The sequence below is a fragment of the Podarcis gaigeae genome, assembly GCF_964106915.1.
Source record: "Podarcis gaigeae genome assembly, chromosome: 11".
In the NCBI taxonomy this organism is placed as follows: domain Eukaryota; kingdom Metazoa; phylum Chordata; class Lepidosauria; order Squamata; family Lacertidae; genus Podarcis; species Podarcis gaigeae.
Genome location: NC_139687.1, coordinates 11,528,432 through 11,552,279, shown reverse-complemented (window position 1 = coordinate 11,552,279; position 23,848 = coordinate 11,528,432). Strand labels below are relative to the sequence as shown.

At 44.2% G+C, this 23,848-nt stretch overlaps 1 protein-coding gene across 3 annotated transcripts; it reads right to left on the bottom strand.

Annotated features, from left to right (window-relative positions):
* Positions 1–1,908: 1,908 nt before the first annotated feature.
* S1PR3 (sphingosine-1-phosphate receptor 3) lies at positions 1,909–23,533 on the bottom strand. 3 transcript variants are annotated; one of them, XM_083702108.1, is made up of 2 exons: positions 23,206–23,533; positions 1,909–6,743 (listed from the first exon to the last, which is right to left on the bottom strand). In XM_083702108.1, the coding sequence occupies exon 2, from the start codon at positions 6,596–6,598 to the stop codon at positions 5,480–5,482; it is 1,119 nt and encodes a 372-aa protein (XP_083558234.1). In that variant the 5' UTR covers positions 6,599–6,743; positions 23,206–23,533; the 3' UTR covers positions 1,909–5,479. The 3 variants fall into 3 exon arrangements, with proteins under 3 accessions (XP_083558234.1, XP_083558236.1, XP_083558235.1); XM_083702110.1 differs by lacking the exon at positions 23,206–23,533 and adding an exon at positions 23,135–23,150; XM_083702109.1 differs by lacking the exon at positions 23,206–23,533 and adding an exon at positions 13,754–13,888.
* Between the last annotated feature and the right edge of the window lie 315 nt (positions 23,534–23,848).

Below are 23,848 nucleotides of genomic sequence, written 5' to 3'. Positions count from 1 at the left end.
TGAAGTGGGGATCAAAATAGCCATTGGCACTGAATATGTAAATAGTTGCTGTCAGTCACACAATATTTTGCTGGAATCATATATCCTCATAAAAAGGAAAGTAAAATGCAAATGAGGTTTGGCACAACAGATCCAAGATGCGTAATATATGCATTAAACTATAGTTGTTTCCCCTAAATGGTGATAAAATAGGGATCAAATGGTACCCAAAAGTCTTCCAAACAATGCTGAACTTTTGCTTTCCTTTCCATTGTTTTCTTAGCAGGATTTTCAAAAGGAAGGACTGGGTGAGGTATATTGTTCACTAAATTTTATATTGGGCTAATAGCTCTCCTGCTCAAGAAGGTTTTGTGCCACTAAGAAGTGGGATCAATCATAAAGGTACACCTTGATTTAAAAGGTCTAAGAGATACTGGAATTTCTTCTACACTTTTCTGGCACCCAAGCTCTTGGATTGCACATTCAGCAAACATTTCATGGGCAGCAAAAAAATAGGTGTGAAATAGTTCAACCTTTGCCAATTTGTTGCCCTCTAGTTACAGTGTGTTGGACTACATATCCTATCAGCCCCCGGCAGCAGACCCCTTTTGGCTGGGGCTGATAGGAGTTGTAGTCCAAAACAGCTGGAGAGCATCAGTTTGGTGGTGTGTGATATGATCTGTTCCTGTTTTGATTCACATGCTGGTCCTTCTGTGGTGCAGATGGGCAGAGGAGCCCAAGCAGTATCACAGCTCAGCATGCACAGTATCCAAAAATATTTTGCATAGAACTTTTCTAAGGTTCTAGAGCAATCTTCCCCTCCATATGCTGCAAGAATAGATGAGAATTGTGAGAAAGCCTCTGGGTCAACTGGCTATACAGTGGTACCTCGAGTTACAAATGCCTCAGGTTACAAACGCTTCAGGTTACAAACTCCGCTAATTTGGAAGAGTTACCTCGAGTTGAGAACTTTGCCCCAGGATGAGAACAGAAACCGTGTGCCGGCGGCGCAGCAGGAGCAAGAGGCCCCATTAGCGAAAGCAAGCCTCTAGTTAAGAACAGTTTCAGGTTAAGAACAGACCTCCGGAATGAATTAAGTTCGTAACTAGAGGTACCGTACCACTGTATAAGCTTGAGACAGGAGGTGGGAGGGAATTCCTTCCAAACTTTAAATACAATGATCAGAGACTCCAAGGAAAATTTATTGGGTTGCATATTTTCTCAGAGGCATTGCTCTCCTATGTAGGAGCTAAAGTTAGGGATTGCCAGACTTTGGTGGGCAGTGAGCACCTCTGGAATTTTGAGAAAGGGCCCTTGAGTAGTAGACTCAAGATGGCTTCAGTGGGGTGAGGCATAACACAAAATGACTTCCGCACCAGAAAGAGAGACAGGGTCACAGAATGGTGCAAGCATGCCTCCATCGATGGCGGAAAAGGCAACTACATCAGCCAGTGGCATACTTTGCCACAGAAACTCTTTGCACCTCTTTTTTTCAGAAAGAAGGGGAGGCAGATGTCCAGTCCTGAAAACCTTGAACTGAGTTGGTAGCATTTGTTGTTGTTTAGTCGTTTAGTCGTGTCCGACTCTTCGTGACCCCATGGACCAGAGCACGCCAGGCCCTCCTGTCTTCCACTGCCTCCCGCAGTTTGGTCAAACTCATGTTAAGTGTTCGAGAACACTTAAATTTAAAGTGGCATGCCACAGAATAAGAGGCTCTTAAATTTTAAACCACTCTTAAATCACTCTTAAATTTTAAGTGGCATGCCACACAATAAGAGAATAGAGAACAACAAAATTTTTGTTGCTTATTTCATCAAGACATACCTCTGTATTATTTTGCATTTTCCTATTGTACCTGATATACCCCTTTAATCACTAAGTTATCATTCACTGGTTTGTGATCCTGTTATTTTGCATGCTTCAACGAGGGACCTCTTCTTTTACTTTATTATTATGCCATACAATACAACACAATACATTTAATATATAAAAACTTTAGGAAACTCTTCAGAGCACCTGGGGATATATCTGTGACTTGATCTGTATTTACAGGTTAAGCATCCTTGTCCGTAGCCTTGCTGTTTAACCAGGATCATCTCAAAGACAATGTCTCTTCGCTGCTTTCAGCAGTTTTTATTATTTGATATGCTACTTTATACTGTTTGGCATTCACAGTTTCAACATACTCTTTTGTATTTTGCACAGAGATCAAAAAGGTAATATACATGTCTACAAGACTTTACACTTGAAATAACAAATATTCATACCAACTAGGAGCGTTTCTGCTATGGGCATTACATTATCAGAGGGACAAAAGGATCTGGTGGCATTCTGTGCAAGCCATTCCCATCTATTGTTTCTGCTTAAATGTGCTTAGGATTTTGCCCTTAGACACAGGTTTTCAATGAATCTGCTGTAGGAAATGTTTAAAACAGGAATAGCCAATGTGGTACCTTTCACAAGCTCGTCTTTTGCTTCCCTATCTAATAACAAATTATACATTTTAGATTAAAAAAAATTCTTTGTTTTGTATAAGTTCTTTTTTAAATTGTGAGCTTTGGTCCAAAAAACAATTTTTCCTATCTATTTTAAACATTTCATGTAACTGATGATATTGTAGCCAGTCTGTAACATGGCTTCTTACACTTTCCATTGATTTCAGTTTAAGTGCCCCCTCTGTGAAATGCAGCAGTTCCCTGTAAAAACTGGCCATTGTCTATCCATATTAACTTTCTTGATTGTAATAGCCTCAATAAGAGATAGCCATAAAGGTGTTTTCCTTTCCAGCAGATTTTTATATTTCTCCTAAACTCTATACAAATTCTTCCTTAGAATATGGTTCATAAAACTTTTATGGATTTTTGCCTTCCCATACAAAGACATGCATGCCAGCTGAATTTTAAATCATGGCCTTCTAAGTCCAGGAGGTCCACATTATCCAGTGTAATCCATTCTTTTAACCAGCACAAGCAGGCTGCCTCATAATACATTTGCAAATGTGGCAGGGCAAAGCCTCCTCTTTCTTTTATGTCTATAATAATTTCATGTTTAATTCTTGGCTTTGAAAATGTGGTGCCTTTCACACACTTTGTACTACAACCATGATTTCTGTCTACTGGTTATGCTGTCTGGGACTGAGGTGAGCTGTATCCCAAAATTTTAGGATGGTACCCCCATTGGCTACCCCTGGTCGAAATAGCATGCCCTTCCCCTTTTAAATGCCTCTTGTAAACAGAATTTTCACAGCTTGTCATTCTTAAGTTTAAAAAAATCCCCTCAAATAATGATAGCAGGATGTTTAAAAAAATCATGCCTCTATGCATATTTTAAAATCTAGAATAAAATCCCATTCAGTAGGCATTTACAAAGTGACTGTCCCCTATCAGCAGTTCCCAGCCCCTGGCTGAACTGATGTGATGTCAAAAGAGATTTATGAATTTTCAGATGATGAGGGGGATGGGTCAGTTGAAAATTAGTCCTGTTGCTGTGAAGGAAGCAGAAGCTGGCTGAAAATCTCAGAGTACCATGTATGACGTTCTCATGGACCACTTTTGACTGTTTCTTCCACTTATGCTAACTTTATTTCCTGTGGTACATGCATCCCCCAATTTCACCCATTAGTCCATGTTAAGTGCATGGTGAATCCCATTTATTCTCTGCTCGCTTTCTTCCAACATAAGCCATCAGGGAAAAAATATATTGGTGGGCAGGGAGTCCAGATAACAGAATATTAATTCTAGAGCTAGATGAAGAAAAAACATCCACCAGCCATGCAATTGACTCAAGTTTGAGCTAGGGATAGTTGTTAAGGAACATTAAACTGCAATTTGCGATTTTTGTAAAGCTCTGTTGGGATAGTTTTCTGGAAACGTGTAGTTTTGTATGAAATAACATTGAGAAGACCATGCCCCTTCCATTGTATCTTTCTAATCTTCTGTGTTTGGGCTTTCCATAACACAGGCTGGGCCTTCAATTTTTTTAAAAAAATCTTTCAAAGAGCAAAAAAATATATATGCACTGATTAAATATACATCTATATACATGCTATGCATAAAATGCTGAGACACATATTTCAGTTGGGCACTAAACTACATTAAATAAAGAAGAAATTCAAGGAGAATGAGCCAATATTACGTTTTTCTTAAAGTCCTAGAACAAAACCAAAATGCCTTCTAGTCCCAGCCTTCACATTTAGCTATTCTCGCAGGATGTTTGCATTGATAATTGCAAGACAGAATACTGGGTTCGTGTAGCATCCAACTTCTCTCCTCCAAAATTTTGTTGGTGAAGTTTAAAAAACCAAAAACCAAAACAAAACACCACTATTGGAACATACTTGCCCACAGCACTTGTAAGATCTGGTATATTACACAGGAAATCATGGTGACAACATCAGATAATGTAAACTTTTGCCAAACAACTGGCATAAATAAAGAGATAATTAGGCTTGCAGCTCAACCCGAAATATTTGTTCTGGGGTATCCATCTGTCTGTTCATGTCAGCGTGAGTTCCTTGCCTTCATAATATGGTAGTTTATGCCTTGTGGCACAGCGATCGGTCCTAAGCATTTATTTCTTGGGATGCCATGTCAAATAATAGTTGTAGTGTGAATCCATTAACATAGCAACAAGACGCAAAAGTTGGAAAATAATGCAGCCCTGCGGAGGCAAACAATCTCTCTCGTAACTTTAAATGTCAGCATATAGGGGATACACATTCCTGCAGAGGGTGTGCAATGCTTGGTGAATGGAAATGTTTCCTGTGAATCGACTGATACACACACACATTTCTATATACACATAATAGGCTAGCATTGGCTGCCATTTTCCCATGTGATTCTCCCCCGTTCCCCAGCACTACTGCCTGAGCAACAGTGATATCAAAGAATATCTATAAATACTGTTAACTCCTGGGGAGGAGGTCAGTTGTATAATGTTGCCAAACCGTCCCACTTGGGTGGAAAAAGCGAAAGATGGGTTTGGTTGGGAACGAAGTCTCCCACAGATCCCAGGCATTGTGTTCTGTATAGAGGTCAAGAAGGTAGGCTGCTTGAAGGAAGGGACGGAGGAAGTGAGGCAGCAGCCGGGCCCAAAAGGCACGGAACAGATGGCAATAAAAAACAGCACCTCCAGCTTTTTTAGACTTGCATATTATTGGGCTGTGCAGACTGGGTTTCATTTATTGGTTTTAAATAACCCACCATGGTTTCTGCATTGACCCCCTAATGCGTATAAATTTTGTATCATGTCAAATGTGCCATTTTTCTTGATACTGACAGGATTTGGGGAGGCAGTGAAGTACCTTCCTAAATCCATCCCTCACAGAACTAAAACCCAGTTCAAAACAGCCTGGGCTAAAAAAAAGGCACTTGATATTATGCCGTCGATGAGTGTTTCTCCCTGTGATTTAAGTGCATGAAACCCCACCAAAAGGCTTCCTTCCATTCGGCTCTTTTAAAAAGCCAGTTAAAGAATCCTTAGCCTGCAGAGTTGACGGACTTCATTTGCAGCAATTCCCATTGTGAAATGATGATTCGTTCTTTTCCACTAAACCTGGTGAGCCATTAGTCTGTGGGTGCTCATCCTTCAGTTTCTGTGCATTGCTGCTGCTGGACTTGCTGCGACTCTGATCTGGGGTGGGCTGGATAGGCAGCGATGTGGTGGCGCTGGTCTTCACCAAGCAGCCGCAGACGAGGCGGAAGAAAGCCCGGCGCATTTCTTTGCTCGCCAGGGTGTAGATGACGGGGTTCATGGCTGAATTGAGGACCGCCAAGGCAATGAACCCATGCACTTCATACAAAATGGGGCATTCTTTCACTTTGCAGGCCACATCGACCAGCAACAAGATAAACAGTGGCGACCAGCAAGCGATGAAGACCCCGACCACAATCACAACTGTCCGAAGCAACGCCATGGACCTCTCCGAGTTGTTGTGGTTGGTGACGTTGCGGCTGCTGGACTTCACCAAGATGTAGATCCGGGCGTAGAGGAGGACAATGGCCACCAAGATTGCTATAAAGATGGTGATGCAAAAGGCCACGTACCTTTTGGAATAGAGCGGCAAAATGGTGGAACAGTCAGCTAAGTCCGCAACACAATTCCAGCCAAGGATTGGCAAGGCGCCCAGGGAAACTGAGATAAGCCAGCACGTTCCGATGAGCAAAAAGACCCTGTACTTCTTATTGGCATCGTATGGCCTCATTTTGATCATTGTCAAATGCCTCTCGATGGCGATCGCTAATAAGCTGAATGTGGAAGCTCCCAGGGCCACAAACATGCTGCCTTCTCGAATAAACCAAATCTGGGCAGACAAGGACAGGGTCTTGTTTCCAGACATCAAGATGTTTACTTTGTAAACTATCCCAGCCAGCAGATCACAGAGGGCCAGGTTGCCAATGAAAAAATACATGCGGTTGTGAAACTTGTTGTTTTTCCAGATGGCGATCAGCACCATTAAGTTCTCCAGGATGATGAAGCTGCAGACGATTAGAAGGATAATGGTCGTCAGGCTTTTTTCTTTTCCTCGGATGAGCTTTCCCGTGAAGTTGTAATGGCGGCGGATCAGAGGGTCCATCCCTTCAAATTCTTGAAGAGACGGTTGCGTGCTCACCATATCCATGGCTCAGCTTTGGACTGATCCGCTTTTCAAATCAGGGAAGTTTCGATCCAATTAATTCCCACAAGGGGGAGCCTGCATCACACCTCTTAGAAGACGTCTTCTGTACTGGTCGCATGTCAGCAGCCTGCCGTGCTTCCACCAAAACCTTTAAAACAGCAACAGATGACAACATATTAAATCACCTGACTTCATATTAAAAACAGCAAGCTCATATTTTCTGATAAAATGCAATAGAGAACAGATATATGGGCTCTTGCAGATGTTTAGCTAATGAGATCGGCAGGGCAGATCTAGAAGCTCCCAGATGCTTGGGGCTACCATCTTCTGCCAAGTTTTTCTCTATTTCCACCCTCCAAATTTAATAACAAGTAGGACCACTGAGTTGCTCCCCCAACTTCACCATATTTTCAAACCATCGTCATCAGCAAATTAAGAGAATGGGCTTCTATTCTGGTGGCAGCCCCATAGCTTTTGTCCCTAACTTCATCACAGGCAACAACAAAGTCTTATGTTAAATAGACCAATAACTTCACTTTCCAAATCTCTTCAAATACATTTAAACAAAATGAGGGAGGATGCCTTTTTATTTATATTATTTGTATGCCGCCTCTCATTTCAAAAAAGACTTTGCACTAATGGGACAACTTTGTTGGATACAATCCTGCATCAATAAAACAATAACAGGGAGGGCTATTTTCCAACATGCACAATTGGATTCAAACTCAATCTTCTTTCGTAAAACCTAAGCTAATGAATGCAACGCGGAATGATTTCCTCTGCCTTTCACAAAAGCCCTGTCCTTTCTCTCCAGAGGAAAAAATGGGAGCAAAGCGGTTAAATTGCAAGTAAAAAGATTTGTATTCAGTAATATATTATAGCATCTAAAGGAAACCTTCTTTTGACACAGTTTATAATCACTTGGTGTGTCTGTGATATAATAACAACAATGATAATGATAATGATAATGATAATAACGATAATAACGATAATAACGATGATAATAATAATAATAATAATAATAATAATAATAATAATAAGCCACTCTGGGCGACTCCCAACCGTATAAAACCCATATAAATTCAAACCAGCATTGCCTATAAATATCTTCATGAACTATTTCTCAAATCCGTCCATTCAGTCTGTTCCCTAAAACCAAACATGGCCTCTGGACCATGAAGGGTATGTAAGGAATGCTTGTCTATTCCAATTCGGAAGCTGCATTCAGAATGGGAGCAGGGAAAGAGTTAGTGGGGTGCATTGCATCCGTTCATCCTTCGTGCCTCCTGCGCTGAATTTGGTATTCTGTCTGGGGTAAGGTATGCCTCGGAAATGTACAGTGGTACCTCGGGTTACATATGCTTCAGGTTACAGATGCTTCAGGTTACAGACTCCGCTAACCCAGAAATAGTACCTTGAGTTAAGAACTTTGCTTCAGGATGAGAACAGAAATTGTGCTCTGGTGGCGTGGCCGCAGCAGGAGGCCCCATTAGCTAAAGTGGTGTCTCAGGTTAAGAACAGTTTCAGGTTAAGAACGGACCTCCAGAACAAATTAAAGTCTTAACCCAAGGTATCACTGTATTGCTCATCCTTGGTATTGCTGCAACCTTGAGGTTGGCTTCAGAGATGGGAGTATGGCACTCCTTCCTCTTCCATGGAGTTTCTGGCCATAGTAACAGTGCCGGAGGCATGTCTTATTCAACTTTATTTCTTTTTTTTAAATACTTTTTTTTAAGTTTTCAAAAGCAAACTCAAAGAAGAACATAAGTCAAATTTCCAAAAACAAAATCCACTTAAACATAAACTCTTGCATCCAGCATCTTATTTCAACTTTAGTTGTCCCCACAACGGAGCACTATCCTTACTTTACAGGGGGGTGGGGAATTAAGCCACTTACTTATATAGAAGTTAAATCTGTCCCCTTGTGGCCAAGCTATCAAGAACCAAACTTCTCACTCTTCCGAATTCTGTTTGTCAAATTAAGGTGCCCTTTAAACTTTCCTGGAACCCAAAAGGAAGGCATATTTCTCATGGCATTCCTGTAATGTTTAAAGACTGGCAAGCGGACAGGCAGGGCAAATCACAGGCATTTTTGTTCATGGAATTAGCATCCGTTCTCATGGCTTCAATTCAGTGGGTACTGATCTCACACTGACCAGCTTTGCATGTTTAGCCTTTAAACCAGAGTGGGGAACCTGTGGCCCTCCATATGTTACTGGGCTACAGCTCCCATAATCCCTGACCATTGGCCATGCTGGCAGGGGCTGATGGGAGTTGGAGTCCTGCAACAAGGGAATGCTCTGTGATCATTGATAAAACCTTTTCACTATAGAAAAGGAAAGAATCAACATCCATTGGGAACACACCGCAGAAATATTAGATGTAGAGGGTCCTTTTTAAAAGTCACAGTAATATAAGAATTGCTACATATACCACCAAAAATAATGCTTCTGTCAGCTGGTCTATTATTTTGTTGAGCAGAATTTTTGCCACCTTGTTGTTCTGTCAAAAAGAATGATGCAGGGGCTCAAGAATGAATAAGATTTAATTTGATGTAGTGAACAGAGGGTTGGGGTCAGATGAGGGAGATCTCTAAAGCTCACTGGATGACTGTGAGACTGTGTCTCTCAGCCTAACCTACTTATGCACGGTTGAATCTTGAGATCTGTGGACATCTCTCATATACATAATTTCTCCAATCCTCATTTTATCTCCACAGCCACCCTATGAAGTCATTTTCCTTATTTGGGCCAAAGTGGGTGAAATTTTAAGGCACAGGTGCTCCTCCAGAGACTGACAAATTGTAGACAAATAGGTCCAAGGGCTTTTTGTGGAAGAAGGAAAATCCCTGGGGGGGGGGGGAGCATGGGATTGTCTCTTGAATCACACCCACAATGTACATTTGAAGCACTCCTATAATGCAGGTGGCGCTGTGGGTTAAACCACAGAGCCTAGGACTTGCCGACCAGAAGGTTGGCGGTTGAATCCCAGCGATGGGGTGAGCTCCCGCTGCTCGGTCCCTGCCCCTGCCAAACTAGCAGTTCAAAAGCACGTCAAAGTGCAAGTAGATAAATAGGTACCACTCCGACGGGAAGGTAAATGGTGTTTCCGTGTGCTGCTCTGGTTTGCCAGAAGCGGCTTAGTCATGCTGGCCACATGATCCGGAAGCTGTATGCCGGCTCCCTCGGCCAATAAAGCGAGATTAGCGTCACAACTCTAGAGTCGACCACAAGTGGACCTATTGGTCAGGGGTCCCTTTACCTTTACTTTACCACTGTAAATCAGGTAATATTTTGCAGAGGTCATTGCCCTATAGAAACACATAGATGTAGGAAAATATAAAGCTATAAGTGACACAAAGCATTGCAGGACCCTTGTCCAACTTGGGGAGGGGGTTATTAACATCACACTTTGACTCAGAAGAGGGAAAGATCCCTGAATCACCTTGATCCACCCCGTTATTTGCCCTCCCCTCACACAGCTGATGCAAACCAAGAGCATTTAGAAGGAAAAGTGAGATAAAAAATGGAATAAATAATAAAAGTTACTCATGTACAAAATATTAACTGTGCAGTCCCATGACAGAATGACCATTCACCAGAGTCATGCTAAATTATACAGTCCCATTGATAAGCTGGTTCTTTGTCAGGTGAACGCAACAGGAGCAAGTCTCACATCTCTCTGATGCTATAATACTCCGCACAGCAACACAGAAACTTAAACAAATAAAAGGCACACAGAACGTTATTTCAGCTTTCCTCTTTTTGTGTGTGGGTGGCCGCAAGCAGAAATCTTCAGACCAGAGAAAAGCAAGCACATCTAAAGTGAAAAAGCAAACATCGTATATATTTTATGTAAGAGTTCTTCAGTGGTGAGTTATTGTATATAATCTGTCAAGTTCCCATCAGTGGCATCAATGTCTAGGACAGGACTTGGCTTTGGCTATAAATTTATGCTCTGTGTGTGTCCGCTCTGCATAGCTTTGTGACTGCAAATGAAATCTGGAGAACTGTAGCTCACAAAATGCCGTTTCTTAGAAAACACATGCATCTTTTAAGCCAACCGCTATGTGTCTTGGCTTCAATGAAATGTGATTTTGTCATTCTTTTAGAATATAATGTTATCGGCTGATTTCAATTGTGGTTTTAGCCAAGCTAACGTAAGTCATAAGTCCTTCCTTTTCATTCTCTTCAGACTTCTTTCTAATCACTGGCCAGTTCCCAAGGTGTGCCTGGCTGCTGGGACCAGACCTGAGAAGGAGCCGCAAATCCAGCCCCAAAAGTCAAGTCAGATATTATCCAAGGCTACTTTAGCACCTGAGACAGAAAAATCACTGTCCCTTACAGTAAAAAAAATAACATGGGAATAAATTAAGTAGCCAATAATTAGTTGCCCTTTCATGACACTCAGTAGTGGCTCCCCACAAAGAATTATGCAAATTGTAGCTTTAAAAAAGGTGCTTAGATTTGTTTAAAGACCCCTGTTCCCCTCACAAATCTACAGTTCAGAGTGGCTTAGCAATAAATCTCTCTTCCTGAGGGACTCTGGGGGTTGTAGTTCTGTGAGGGGAACAGGGGTCTCTCTAACAACTTTCAGTGCCATTTACAAACTACAGATCCCAGGATTCTTTGGGGGAAAGCTACGACTGTTTAAAGTGATAAAAGAGTACAGTGGTACCTCAGGTTACATATGCTTCAGGTTACATACGCTTCAGGTTACATACGCTTCAGGTAACAGACTCCTCTAACCCAGAAATAGTACCTTGGGTTAAGAACTTTGCTTCAGGATGAGAACAGAAATCGTGTGATGGCAGCACTGCAGCAGCAGCAGCAGCAGCGGGAGGCCCCATTAGCTAAAGTGGTGCTTCAGGTTAAGAACAGTTTCAGGTTAAGAACAGACTTCCGGAACAAATTAAGTACTTAACCCAAGGAACCACGGTACTTTAAATGTAAGCTATTTTGGAGGTGTGTGTTTTTTTTAAAAAACAATCAAGTGGTGTATATCTTTTATGGGGGAAACAAACAAACAAACAAACAAACAAACAAACAAACAAAGCAGATATGTCCTCAGAATCAGCTCCTAGAGGTGATGGCTTCATTTTACCTAATGGTAGGTCTCACTCTGATGGTTGCAGTGATCTAGACGTCCAAAGTGACCTAGACGTCCAAAGTGACCTAGACATCCAAAGGTCTTTTCAGAAGAAAGCATGACAGTTATATCTTATATTCATAAAGCTCTCAGTGGATTAATCTAGAACAGTTCTGATGTCCACAACTGTTTAGCCAGGACCTCCTTAGAAGTCGATCAATGTGCAGGCAAACCTTTATCTTACAGCCTGAAGTCATTCTTATTTCTTGAATTGCCTTCTAGCTCTTGTGATGTTGAGAGATAAATCTAAAATCCCAGGGACTGATACCAACAACCCTACCTTTCAAGTTATCTGATTTATAGGAGCCTGGGAATTTTTACCATGGCATATAAGATAACAGACTGATGATAAAAATGACATTGAAAAGAAAAACCTGAGCTTATGTTGAAAAGAAATGTCCCAGGAACTAGCGCCTTAGCAAGAGGAAGAAAGGGAATTGGTGGTGAATAAAGCTGATCCATAGCTAAAATAAAATGGCTACCAATGTTTGGAAGACTTTAATTCCTCACATAATTTCAAAAGTATAATTGGCATGGTCCAGTTAGGCCAAAACATAACATTATTCGATGTCTTAAGTATTTCCAGTGAAGCTAGAAAGCGGACAAACATCAGCAGCAGCACACAGCACCATCTGTGGTACTCCAGAACTGAATTTTGGGCAGTCTCAGTAGAGTATGCTTATTTGTTAGCTGTCAGACACCTGCTGGTGAGTCTCGATAGAACTGTGTGGTAAACCAAAATAATGAACAGACAGAGTTTGTGGCGAGGAAGTGGTTTGCTGCTGTTGCCAGGGCAACTCCTCTAGCCGGCAGGAATCCACTGCTATACCCATAAAAGTAATGCATTTCCATTGAAGACTCAGGCCCCTTCCACACATCCAGCTCATTGAGCATTCATTCTGATTTGTTGCATAAAGCTTACATGGATGCTAGATTATGCACAGTTCCTGTGGAGCATCCGTTCTGATCTGTTTGCAGAGTGGTTCTATGACAACGGACATCCATCCTGCATTCACCGTGCTTTGCTTGCAGGCTCCTTGCATGTATTCCTGCTTCCTTACTTGTTCGCCCTACACTTTTCAATGCATTCCTCCATCACTTTCCAAACCTCAGAAAGTCTGGGGCTTTTTTTGTGGGGGTGGGGAGAGGGTTGTTTGCACTAGGGCGACAGAGCCCTTTAATCCACTTTAAAATACACAAACCGAAAGTTCCAGTATGCACTTGAATCCCTGCCACAAAATTCAGACAGTCTGAGCTTTCCAAACTGTGTGTCATGACACATTAGTGTGTCGGTTGCAGTGTGTAGGTGTGTCTTGCGAGCCCTCCCCACACTCCTCCCAGGACTGCAAAGGGGTTAGTTTAACCTCTGGTTTGCTAGTAAAACTGAATTACTGTGTTGCAAAATTATGCATGTGTCAGGGACTGGGCAGAGGAGGAATGGGGAAGACTGCCTCCCCAGCCTGACTCTTCTAGAGAAGATGGAGACAGTTCAGAATTACAACAGGGGTTTGAGGGAGGTGACAGCTCAGAGGCAGATGAGGGGGAAAGCTGGAAAATAATGGGGGGAGGGGGAGGAGGAGGAGGAGGAGGAGGAAGAAGAAGAAGAAGAAGAAGAAGAAGAAGAAGAAGAAGAAGAAGAAGAAGAAGAAGAAGAAGAGAGACAGCTGATGGACTCAGTGCTAGCGTGGTGTAGTGGTTAAGAGCGGTGGACTCGTAATCTGGTGAACTGGGTTCCCTTCCCCGCTCCTCCACATGCAGCTGCTGGGTGACCTTGGGCCAGTCACACTTCTCTGAAGTCTCTCAGCCCCACTCACCTCACAGAGTGTTTGTTGTGGGGGAGGAAGGGAAAGGAGAATGTTAGCCACTTTGAGACTCCTTAGGGTAGTGATAAAGCGGGATATCAAATCCAAACTCTTCAGTGTCTTTAGAAAGCATTCCAGACCCCCCTCTTCCAGAACACGGCAAGCCTTGAAAGTAGGAGAGCAAAGAGCTCAGAGGCAGAGGGCACACCTCAGCATCCGTAGTGATGACGCATGAAGGGAGAGAGGGAGGGGGTGGAGACGTCATTACTCCAAGCGGCTGCATTTCCAAGCCTCTCTCTGTGAATATTGAATAAAAAAGCATTGGTAAGAACTTCCCTTGTCTTATTCGTTCCTGGCAACCTGCCAGGGGTGTGGGGACCCTCTGATGCCTGACAGCATGTCTAAGAAGTGTGTCACCAACATGAAAAGTTTGGGAAGCTGTGCCTTAGACGATGATAGATCTGACAGGCCAATGCATAACTGGTGTCCATTTGAAGCAGTGGCACCAACTCCAAGGAACCTCAAAAATTTTGCTGTGGCCGCTCATCCTCCACCCCCTGCCACTGCCACCACATGCTGCACCCTGCCACTACCCACCTTACCTCTGGCTCTCCAGTGCCACTGCAGAGACTGGGCCCGGGCCTGCCCCCATTAAAATGGCAATGTCCTTCAACTTTGGGGTCCCTGCCCCCTCAAATATTTTATTGGAGGGGGGCAGCAAAGGGAACTTGGTCCCTAAGAGTTGGCTCTTATGGGAAGACACAAGATTTACCCACCCGGGAAGAATGGCAGATGAAGTTGATGGACTATATGGAACTGGCGGAAATGACTGGCAGAATCCGAGACCAGGGAGAAGAGCTGGTGGACATAGGCGCCGACTCCATGGGGCCTGAGGGGGCCCGAGCCCCCTCAAAAATTCGTTTGGGGGGGCTCTGCCCCCCCAATAATTTAAGAAAATTATTACCGTATTTTTCCGGCATTCTGCCTCAGGGTCTTACTGCCCACCCTGCTCTGTTTCCTTGCTGTGTTTGCTCAAATGGAACAAAGATCAGGGAAAGCCCCTCCCCTCCAGGCAGAGGGAAAGCAGAGTGTGTCTCTGTGCTCCGTGCAGGAGGGAGAGAGAGAGAGCGAGAGAGAGCGCGCGAGCTGGCTGACTTGGGTGGGTAGGTGAGGGAAAACTTTTGCCTTCCTTTCCTCCCTCCTCCTGTTATACCCCTCTCCTGCATTCTTAGCCAGCTGCTTCTCTGCACACCCCTCTCCTGCTCCGTGTCCCTTCTGTGTTTTTCCTTCCCTCCCCACTTAAAATGTGGTTAAAAAGCATGGATCCACATGGATCCTCAGGATCTTTGCATTGGGTCAGCCCAAATTCACCATCAGATCACATAGCATGTCCATGGCTACAGCCTGCCCCCCAAAAATCACGCACCCACTGTTGCCTGGGGCTGCAATGGTGCAAAAATGTGGTTAAAAAGCATGGATCCACATGGATCCTCAGAATCTTTGCATTGGGTCAGCCCAAATTCACCATCAGAGCACATAGCATGTCCATGGCTACAGCCTGCCCCCCCAAAATCACGCACCCACTGTTGCCTGGGGCTGCAGTGGTGCAAAAACGTGGTTACAAAACATGGATCCACATGGATCCTCAGGATCTTTGCATTGGGTCAGCCCAAATTCACCATCAGAGCACATAGCATGTCCATGGCTACAGCCTGCCCCCCAAAAATCACGCACCCACTGTTGCCTGGGGCTGCAGTGGTGCAAAAACGTGGTTACAAAACATGGATCCACATGGATCCTCAGGATCTTTGCATTGGGTCAGCCCAAATTCACCATCAGAGCACATAGCATGTCCATGGCTACAGCCTGCCCCCCCAAAATCACGCACCCACTGTTGCCTGGGGCTGCAATGGTGCAAAAACGTGGTTACAAAACATGGATCCACATGGATCCTCAGGATCTTTGCATTGGGTCAGCCCAAATTCACCATCAGAGCACATAGCATGTCCATGGCTACAGCCTGCCCCCCCAAAATCACGCACCCACTGTTGCCTGGGGCTGCAATGGTGCAAAAACGTGGTTACAAAACATGGATCCACATGGATCCTCAGGATTTTTGCATTGGGTCACCCCAAATTCACCATCAGATCACATGTCTGTGGCCACAGCATGAAGCACAAAAATGATACATCTACTGTTTCATTCAGAATGTTTTTTTCCCTTGTTTTCCTCCTCTAAAAACGATGTGCGTGTTATGGTCAGGTGCGTGTTATAGAGCGAAAAATACGGTAGTTATATTATGCTTTGTAAAATCACAAAATTATGTTGGTATTTTTTATTTTCCTTGTTTGATGATAGTTACCTTTTAAAATACATTCAGTAATGAGTTAAAACAAATAATTATTACGGTAGTAAAAGAGGCGGCGCGAGTAGTTTTGCTCAGTGCGTGCGACTGGCCCAGCCCCTCTTTCCTTTTCCTCTCTTCTGCTCTCCCGCCGGGCGCCTGAGGGAGAGTTACTTAGCGGTTCTGAGGAGCCGCTGTTGTTTCGGCAGGGGAAAAACCGCCGCCCGCGAACCGCCGAGCTCCCTCTCTCTTTCCAGCCTCTCTCTCTCTCTCTCTCTCTCGCTATGGCCAAGGAGGAGGAGAAGCCCTTCAGCCAGTCTATGGCCGAGTGGCGGAGGTTCATCTACAACCCCAACAGCGGCGAGTTCCTGGGGCGAACGGCCAAGAGCTGGGGTGAGGAGGGCGAGCGAGCGCGCGCGCGCGGGGAAGGGAGGGGAGGGGGCGGCCGGCACGAGGGGCGGTGGGAGGCGAGGCGCGGCGGGCACTTGCCTTGCCCACCACGCATCTCTCTCCTTCGGTCTCTCTCCCTCCCTCAGCTGGCGAGGGGGCCACGAGGCGGGCGGCAGCAGCAGCAACGGGCCGGGAGCGGATCTTAGAAAACTTCCCGGGGCAGGACCCCAGTATGGGCCCCCCCAATATTTTTTATAAGTCGGCGCCCCTGCTGGTGGAAGAAGACTAGAAAAAGTTTAAAGATTATCTGCGGAAATATTGTAAAATTAATGAATGTTAGAAAAAAGGTGGAATGAAGCTATACGGCTTTGGCAGAAATGTTAGAAGGAATTAGGTATGGATAGATTGTTAATGCATTAAAAGGGAAAAACCTAGGTTACAATATGTTAAAATTAACTTTAAGATAGAAAATAGATGAAAATGGAAAGGACTTGCTGAAATAGTTAATTGAAGTGGAATGCAAAAAGGGAGGCATTGAGGAAGTCAATGAAACAAGTGTATGAAAGTTAAGATTTGAAAATATTGGAAGTGTTTTTAATTGTTTTTGTTTTGTTTTGTTAATTTAATGTTTTATGTAGTGTTTTTGTTTCTGTCTTTGTATGTTCAATTTTTCTTTTTTCTTTTTGTAATTTCCAAAATTTTAATAAATTATATATATATATATATATATATATATATATATATATATATATATATATATATATATATGTATGTATATATATATATATAATATTATATTAATAAATATTATATATATATATAGAGAGAGAGAGAGTGAGTGTTGGCTCTTATGTATGCAAGTAAGGCTCCTTTCCTAGGGATGTGAACCCTCATCTATCCAAGCATCCTTCTCCATGGAGGAACCCTAGGCATGCACATCTAAGGCTGCCATATTTGAAGAGCAAAACAAGAGGACACATTGGCCAACTTCTGCTTTTAACTATGGATCACTATGACGACTCTACCCATGAAAAAGAGGACACATGGCAATCTTTAATAGCCCTCCCACTGCTCTCAGGCTGAGAACTGATCACCCACTGGTCAATGTTTGGTTGGCATCTTTTTCTTTCGACAAAGGAAAGGTAAAGGTAAAGGGACCCCTGACCATTAGGTCCAGTTGTGAACGACTCTGGGGTTGCGGTGCTCTTTTTTTTTTTTTAAGAATAATTTTTATTAAGCGACCAATCACATCAAATCAAACCAAATTACATAAATTCCAAATTACACAGCCGAATTTTAATTTTTTGTTGGGGGTACCCATATTTCAAGTTCCGAAGGGATCCAATCAACTTCTTGCTTCTTACTGCTGTTTTAAGGTCCACAAATCTAACCTTATGATGTTCACAGTACTATCCAGTCCTTTCTTATTATTTTTCCACATCTCTTGTTATTTTCATATATTTTTCCTTTCTCTTTGTGACCTCTGACAGTCTCCGCAAGCTAGTTAGAACAGTTTGTAATCCTGCGTGGTTATTATTATTTTTTTATCCAGTAGCCATATCCAGACGTTTTCCATATAACATCACTTCCATACATCAAAACAGTCTTAGCATCATTAATCTTCACCAATCTGTCTCCTTTCTCAAAACCTCTGAGGAGATTCACTAGGAATGCAGTCTGAAAACCAAGTCCATTCTTACACCCGGCTATAAATCCTTTGGCAAGATGTCGACTCCGAATTAATTGCTGCGCCATTCCCAAAAGCTCTTATTGCTTCTCGATCTCCATAAAGCATACTTTTGGTTAAAGTTTATCTCCACACAGACCTTAATCATCCTGCTTGGGTCAGTTCAACCGATGGTTCTAATGAGGAGGGGTTCTTGTAAATCACATAGAAGGAAAGTAAAAAAGGTCTCCCCCCCCCATTCAGCCCCGTTGTCAACATACCCCGCCTTCGGTGTATCTTCATCGTAAAATATTCCTGTTTCTCCAGCCCGTCGTCTTCTTTCACAGAGGTCACTTAAATTAGCAGACTCCACCCCCCTTCTTCACTTGAAATATGTGCATTTGCTTCTTTTGTAATTAATTATTCCAAATTGCTGCAACTAGTGCGCGATCAGAGACAGCGTCCAGGAGAGCCAAGGTCCACATGGGGGCATTCTGCCTAGGGCCCTCACCCCCTTCTTTCGAATTAGGGGGTGACTTATGGGCACAGCAGGCAAGGGCAGTGTTCCCCATTTCCTTGGGGCAACAAGGGAGGCTGCCTACTCCCATAACAGCCTCTTAATTACCCCGTGTGGGTCGGAGAGATGGTATTGTCGGCCATCTTCCAATACGCCCCCTAGTGGCCCCCAACTCTGGGATTGCGGTGCTCATCTTGTTTTACAGGCTGAGGGATCCAGCATTGGTCCACAGACAGTTTTTCTGGGTCATGTGGCCAGCATGACTAAGCTGCTTCTGGCGAACCAAAGCAGCGCACGGAAACACCATTTACCTTCCCGCCGGAGTGGTACCTATTTATCTACTTGCACTTCGTGTTTTTGAACTGCTAGGTTGGCAGGGGCAGGGACCAAGCAACGGGAGCTCACCCTGCCACGGGGATTCGAACTGCCGACCTTCTGATCAGCAAGTCCTAGGCTCTGTCGTTCAACCAACAGTGCCACCCACATCCCTTTTTCAACAATAATCATACATAAATAAAAATAAAAATGTGTATCCCACCACTGAGCCCATTCCATTGTAACTATCCAACCTCCCAAAATTTCAACACCTCTTGCAATGGTTTGACCCCTTTCCTTTTAACAGTACAAATTCTACAAACACCCTCCATATCTCCTCAAAATCATTTCTCCTGCATATTTCCCATCTTGCCTTAATGGCACATGTTAATTTATCATTAATAGCTATATCCCACACCTCTTCCATTTTATATTCTGCTTGCCCCTTCCACTTCCTGGCTATAATAATTTGTGCAGATGTCAATAAATTTGTGAGCAAGTCCTTCATGGCCTGTGAACCTTCCACCCCACTGTAAATTGATAATAATGCTACCTCTGGACTTTCAGTCAGTTTTAACCCAGTGATTTCTGCTATCTCCTTAAACACCCTTTGGTTGGCATCTAATGGATGAGGCTAGCCATTGTATTCTTGGAGGTCACTTATACCTCTGATCCCATGGGTACTGGATGACTCTGAACTCCCCCCTTGTTTTACTTAATTAGTTCCCATGAGTAGGCATGATGGAGAAGGAACATGTGTGGGTTATGAACATAACACAGGAAGCTGTGGTCCTGCTGATGTTGTTACACTGCAACCCCATAAGCCCCAACCAGTATGGCTAGCATGACCAGTGGTCAGGGATGATGGGAGGTGTAGGCAACATTTGGAGGGCCACAGACTCCCCACCCCTAACTGAACACAACATTCTCCGGGAACCCAACATTAGTTTTATATATATATATATATATATAATCTACGAAAGCAAATATATATATATATATATATATATTTCTGTTTTACAATTTAAAGCACTAATTTATACATCCTTAAGCTATCAATGACTTCCTTTCTTCTCTTTCCATGGTTCATTTTACACATCATAAATCCCTGCATATTTTACAGAAACTAAAGCATTCAGTATCCCATTATTACATACAACATAACTTATTTATATTGCTGAATTTATCTTAATGCTGCCAGCGTTTTCAGCTGCACACAATTATTTCCCATATATTCAATAAACGTTTTCCAGTCTTCTCTAAACTTATGTTCTTCTTGTTCTCTTATTTTATATGTTAAGACTGCAAGTTGTTCATATTCTGTCAACTTAAGTTGCCATTCTTCTTTGGTTGAGACCTCGCTTGTTTTCCATTTTGGGGCCGCAGTAGTAACATACACAAATAGTCTTTTTTGACACCTGGGAATTTCCCTCTGAATTATCCCCAACAAAAAGGACTCTGTTTTTTTTGGAAATGTTTACTTTTAAACATTCCCCCCCCCCGATTCATTATATATCATTTCCCAGTACTCTTTACACCACATATGAAAGAATGTTCCCTCAATCTTTTTGCATCTCCAAGAACCCAACATTACTTTTCAGAGGCTCTCCAGAAAGCCATAAAATTACAGAAGGTTTGAGAGTTAAACCACACAAATCAATTCCTGTACTAGGATAATACTAGAATGAATGGGTGGGCAGTTGGGAACATGGAAACATAGCTTGATAAATTCAGGTTTCACATCACAGCTGGGTTTTGTGACTGTGAATGTGTCTTGTGTGCACTGGTAATTTGAATCAATATACTTTGCAGATTTTAGGGCCCAGCCAAAGGGAACCCTTACCAAAATGAAATTGGGGGAGGGAGATGGTTGAGTGCAGTGCTCCCTTTCCTCTACAACAATCATGTGAACTGCAGAGAATTTTAAAATGCAGGAGGCTGCATAACAAACAGAAGGGCCCATCATGTCTGTAGCCTAAGTACTTTGGGGTGGTGGTGTTTGGCACATTTGTGGACATTGGCAAGAGAGAGCTCAGATCCTTTCATCTAGCTCTAGTTCCTAAGCCATAGCTAAAATAAGACAGAACACTAATTTGAAAGGACACCCCTTATTTAAGGAGACCGTCTCATACTCTAAAACACCACAGTCCCATAACATGTAATGGGCAGCCTTTATTTCCATACTTTACACTCCCAGAGACCATAATGGGTGTTCTCAATTTCAGATGCCACAGTTCCACCACGAGCTCTTACTTTGGAAATCTTGGCTAGTCTGAACCTCTAGAAATTGCTTTATTCTTCTCCTCTGGTCCAGATTCCTCAATCCCAACTGTCTCTTATTATCAGGGCCATTTCTTATTACTGTTTTGTTAACACACGGAAGTAATTGTGAATTGACCTTTCCCTGGTTGATTTACATACCACCCCACAGGGAACACCCACATCACCTATTTTGCACATTAATCTGGAAGTGCAAAAGAGAGTCAGGCTTTGGGGCACTTCCTGTAACATACACAATGGTCCTCTGGACAAGTGGAGTGTGGCTGTTTCGTAGAATTATAGAATCACAGAATTGTAGAGTTGGAAGGGACTCAATGGGTCACCTATGATGCAGGAATCACAGCTAATCACAGTTTAAATCAGAGCTTTCCAAACTTTTCATGTTGGTGACACACTTCTTAGACATGCATAATTTTGCAACACAGTAATTCAGTTTGAAGAATTGATGCTTTTGAATTATGGTGCTGGAGGAGACTCTTGAGAGTCCCATGGACTGCAAGAAGATCAAACCTATCCATTCTGAAGGAAATCAGCCCTGAGTGCTCACTGGAAGGACAGATCCTGAAGCTGAGGCTCCAATACTTTGGCCACCTCATGAGAAGAAAAGACTCCCTGGAAAAGACCCTGATGTTGGGAAAGATGGAGGGCAGAAGGAGAAGGGGATGACAGAGGACGAGGTGGTTGGACAGTGTTCTCGAAGCTACCAGCATGAGATTAACCAAACTGCGGGAGGCAGTTGAAGACAGAAGTGCCATGGGGTCACGAAGAGTCGGACACGACTAAACGACTAAACAACAACAAAATTCAGTTTTACTAGCAAACCAGAAGTTAAACTAACCCCTTTCTAGCTCCGCGAGGAGCATGGGGAGCTTTCTTACAACACACCTACACACTTTAGCCGACACACTAATGTGTCGCGACACACAGTTTGGAAAGCTCTGGTTTAAATGATTCCAAAGTGTAAATGATCAATGAGAGCCTGTTCATCTCATGTTCTCTCTTCCTTGCTGTTGTGTTTCCCCAGAAGCCAGCCCCATGATCAGTTCACCCACATATCTAACCCCCAAGCCACATGGTGAGGGCACTGATCTCTGCCAACGCAAACCTCAGGATGGAGACCAGGGTTGTGTACACACATGCATGTTGAGCCAGCAACATGTACATAAAAAGACCATCAAGAATAGCCAGGGGTGGCCACAGCCACAAAGTGGGACTCATAGACCCTTTAGGAGCAAATAATAATCATAGAATCATAGAGTTGAAAGGGACCACACGGGTCATCTAGTCAACGCCCCTTAGACGCAGGAAACTTTTGCCCAACATGGGGCTCAAATCCACAACCCTGAGATTTAGAGTCTCATGCTCTACCAAACTGGGTGCTACTTTTGCTTCTCGTTGTGGTTCCCAAAACACAAAAGCTCTGGGCAAACCTCCTCGGGCAAGAACTTGCAGGAAGCCAGTTCTTCCCGCATCCTTTTAAACAGCGCGATTCTTCAGCATCCCAAGTAATTTGGAGACCCATCAGTCACCATCCCCATCGCTTTCAGTGGCGAAGTCTCCCAAGACAAACAGACACACGCGCGCACACATGCAACTCAACTTTTACGAGTCAAATGAACAAACTGGGCAGAAGCAGCAGAAAGCAGGTGAGGACGAGGCCCCTGCTTTCTCTCCCTTTGTGGTTTATTATTATAACTACAGTATTATCAACGCACCACCACCGCCAGTTAAGTCTCCCAGCAGTTGACGATGGTGGAAATCCAGAGGCATCTCCTGTCCCCCGGAAAGCGTTGCTAACTTTTATACACTCCTGAGGCAAATGGTAATAAAAACCACGCTGCGGGGAAAGGATGGCCAGTCCTTATCACATCGCAGGAGGGCAATGCTGAGCCGACCATTCCCCCCTCCAGATCCCTAGGACTCACGATCCCCCCCCCCCAAAAAAATTTCCCGATCCCCAACCGGTTCGCACTAATTCGGATGACAGAACACTGACGTGTAAACGGCACCCCAGCGTCAGCCGAGAGTCCCCTGGCGTTCCATCCCCAAGCGGGTCACACTAATTCGGATTACAGACCACTGCCGTGTAAACGGCACTCCAAACTTCGCGGAGCCTCACGGCGTTCCATCCCGCGCGCCTCCGCTCACCTCTCTCCGACGCGGCTCTCTGCCTGGCGCGCCTCATCCTGGGACCTTCGGAGCGCCTTATATACCTGGAGTCCGGCGCTCTTTCCGGCCGATCGTCCCCTTTCCCCCTTCCCGGCTGTCGGCCAGAGCGTGGATCCAATTGATCCCGCGGGCGCTGCGCTGTTGGAGAGCCCGCCGTCCGGTGCAAGCGCGGCCAACTTCCCCGGCAGCCTGCGAGGAGATGCTGAAGCTGAAGCTGCTGCTGCTGCTGCCGCCCGCCCGCCCCCTCCTCGGGCTCCTCCCTCGCGAGGTCGCCCCCGCTCCATGTCCTGTTTCACACACCCCATCCCGGCCCTTTCTGCTCCCTGCTGCGCTCCGTCTACATTCCTTCTCCGGCCAGCCTCCCCTCCTCCAACGCGCCTCCCAGGATCGCATCTCGCCCACCCTCTGCTCGCCTGTCTCACCCCCGTCGCTCCCGCTCGACTCTCTTGTTTCCCATCCGTGGCAATTCCAGAAGGCTGTCGGACCCGAGGCGCATGGACTGGGAAGGGAGCCCCCCTTGCATGTCAGCGGGGCTGGGTGAAAAAAGGAAAAGTTTCTACCTGCGAGGCTCTCCCACCTCAGGCAGCAATCCCATGCACACTTAACCAGGGAATTATAGAAC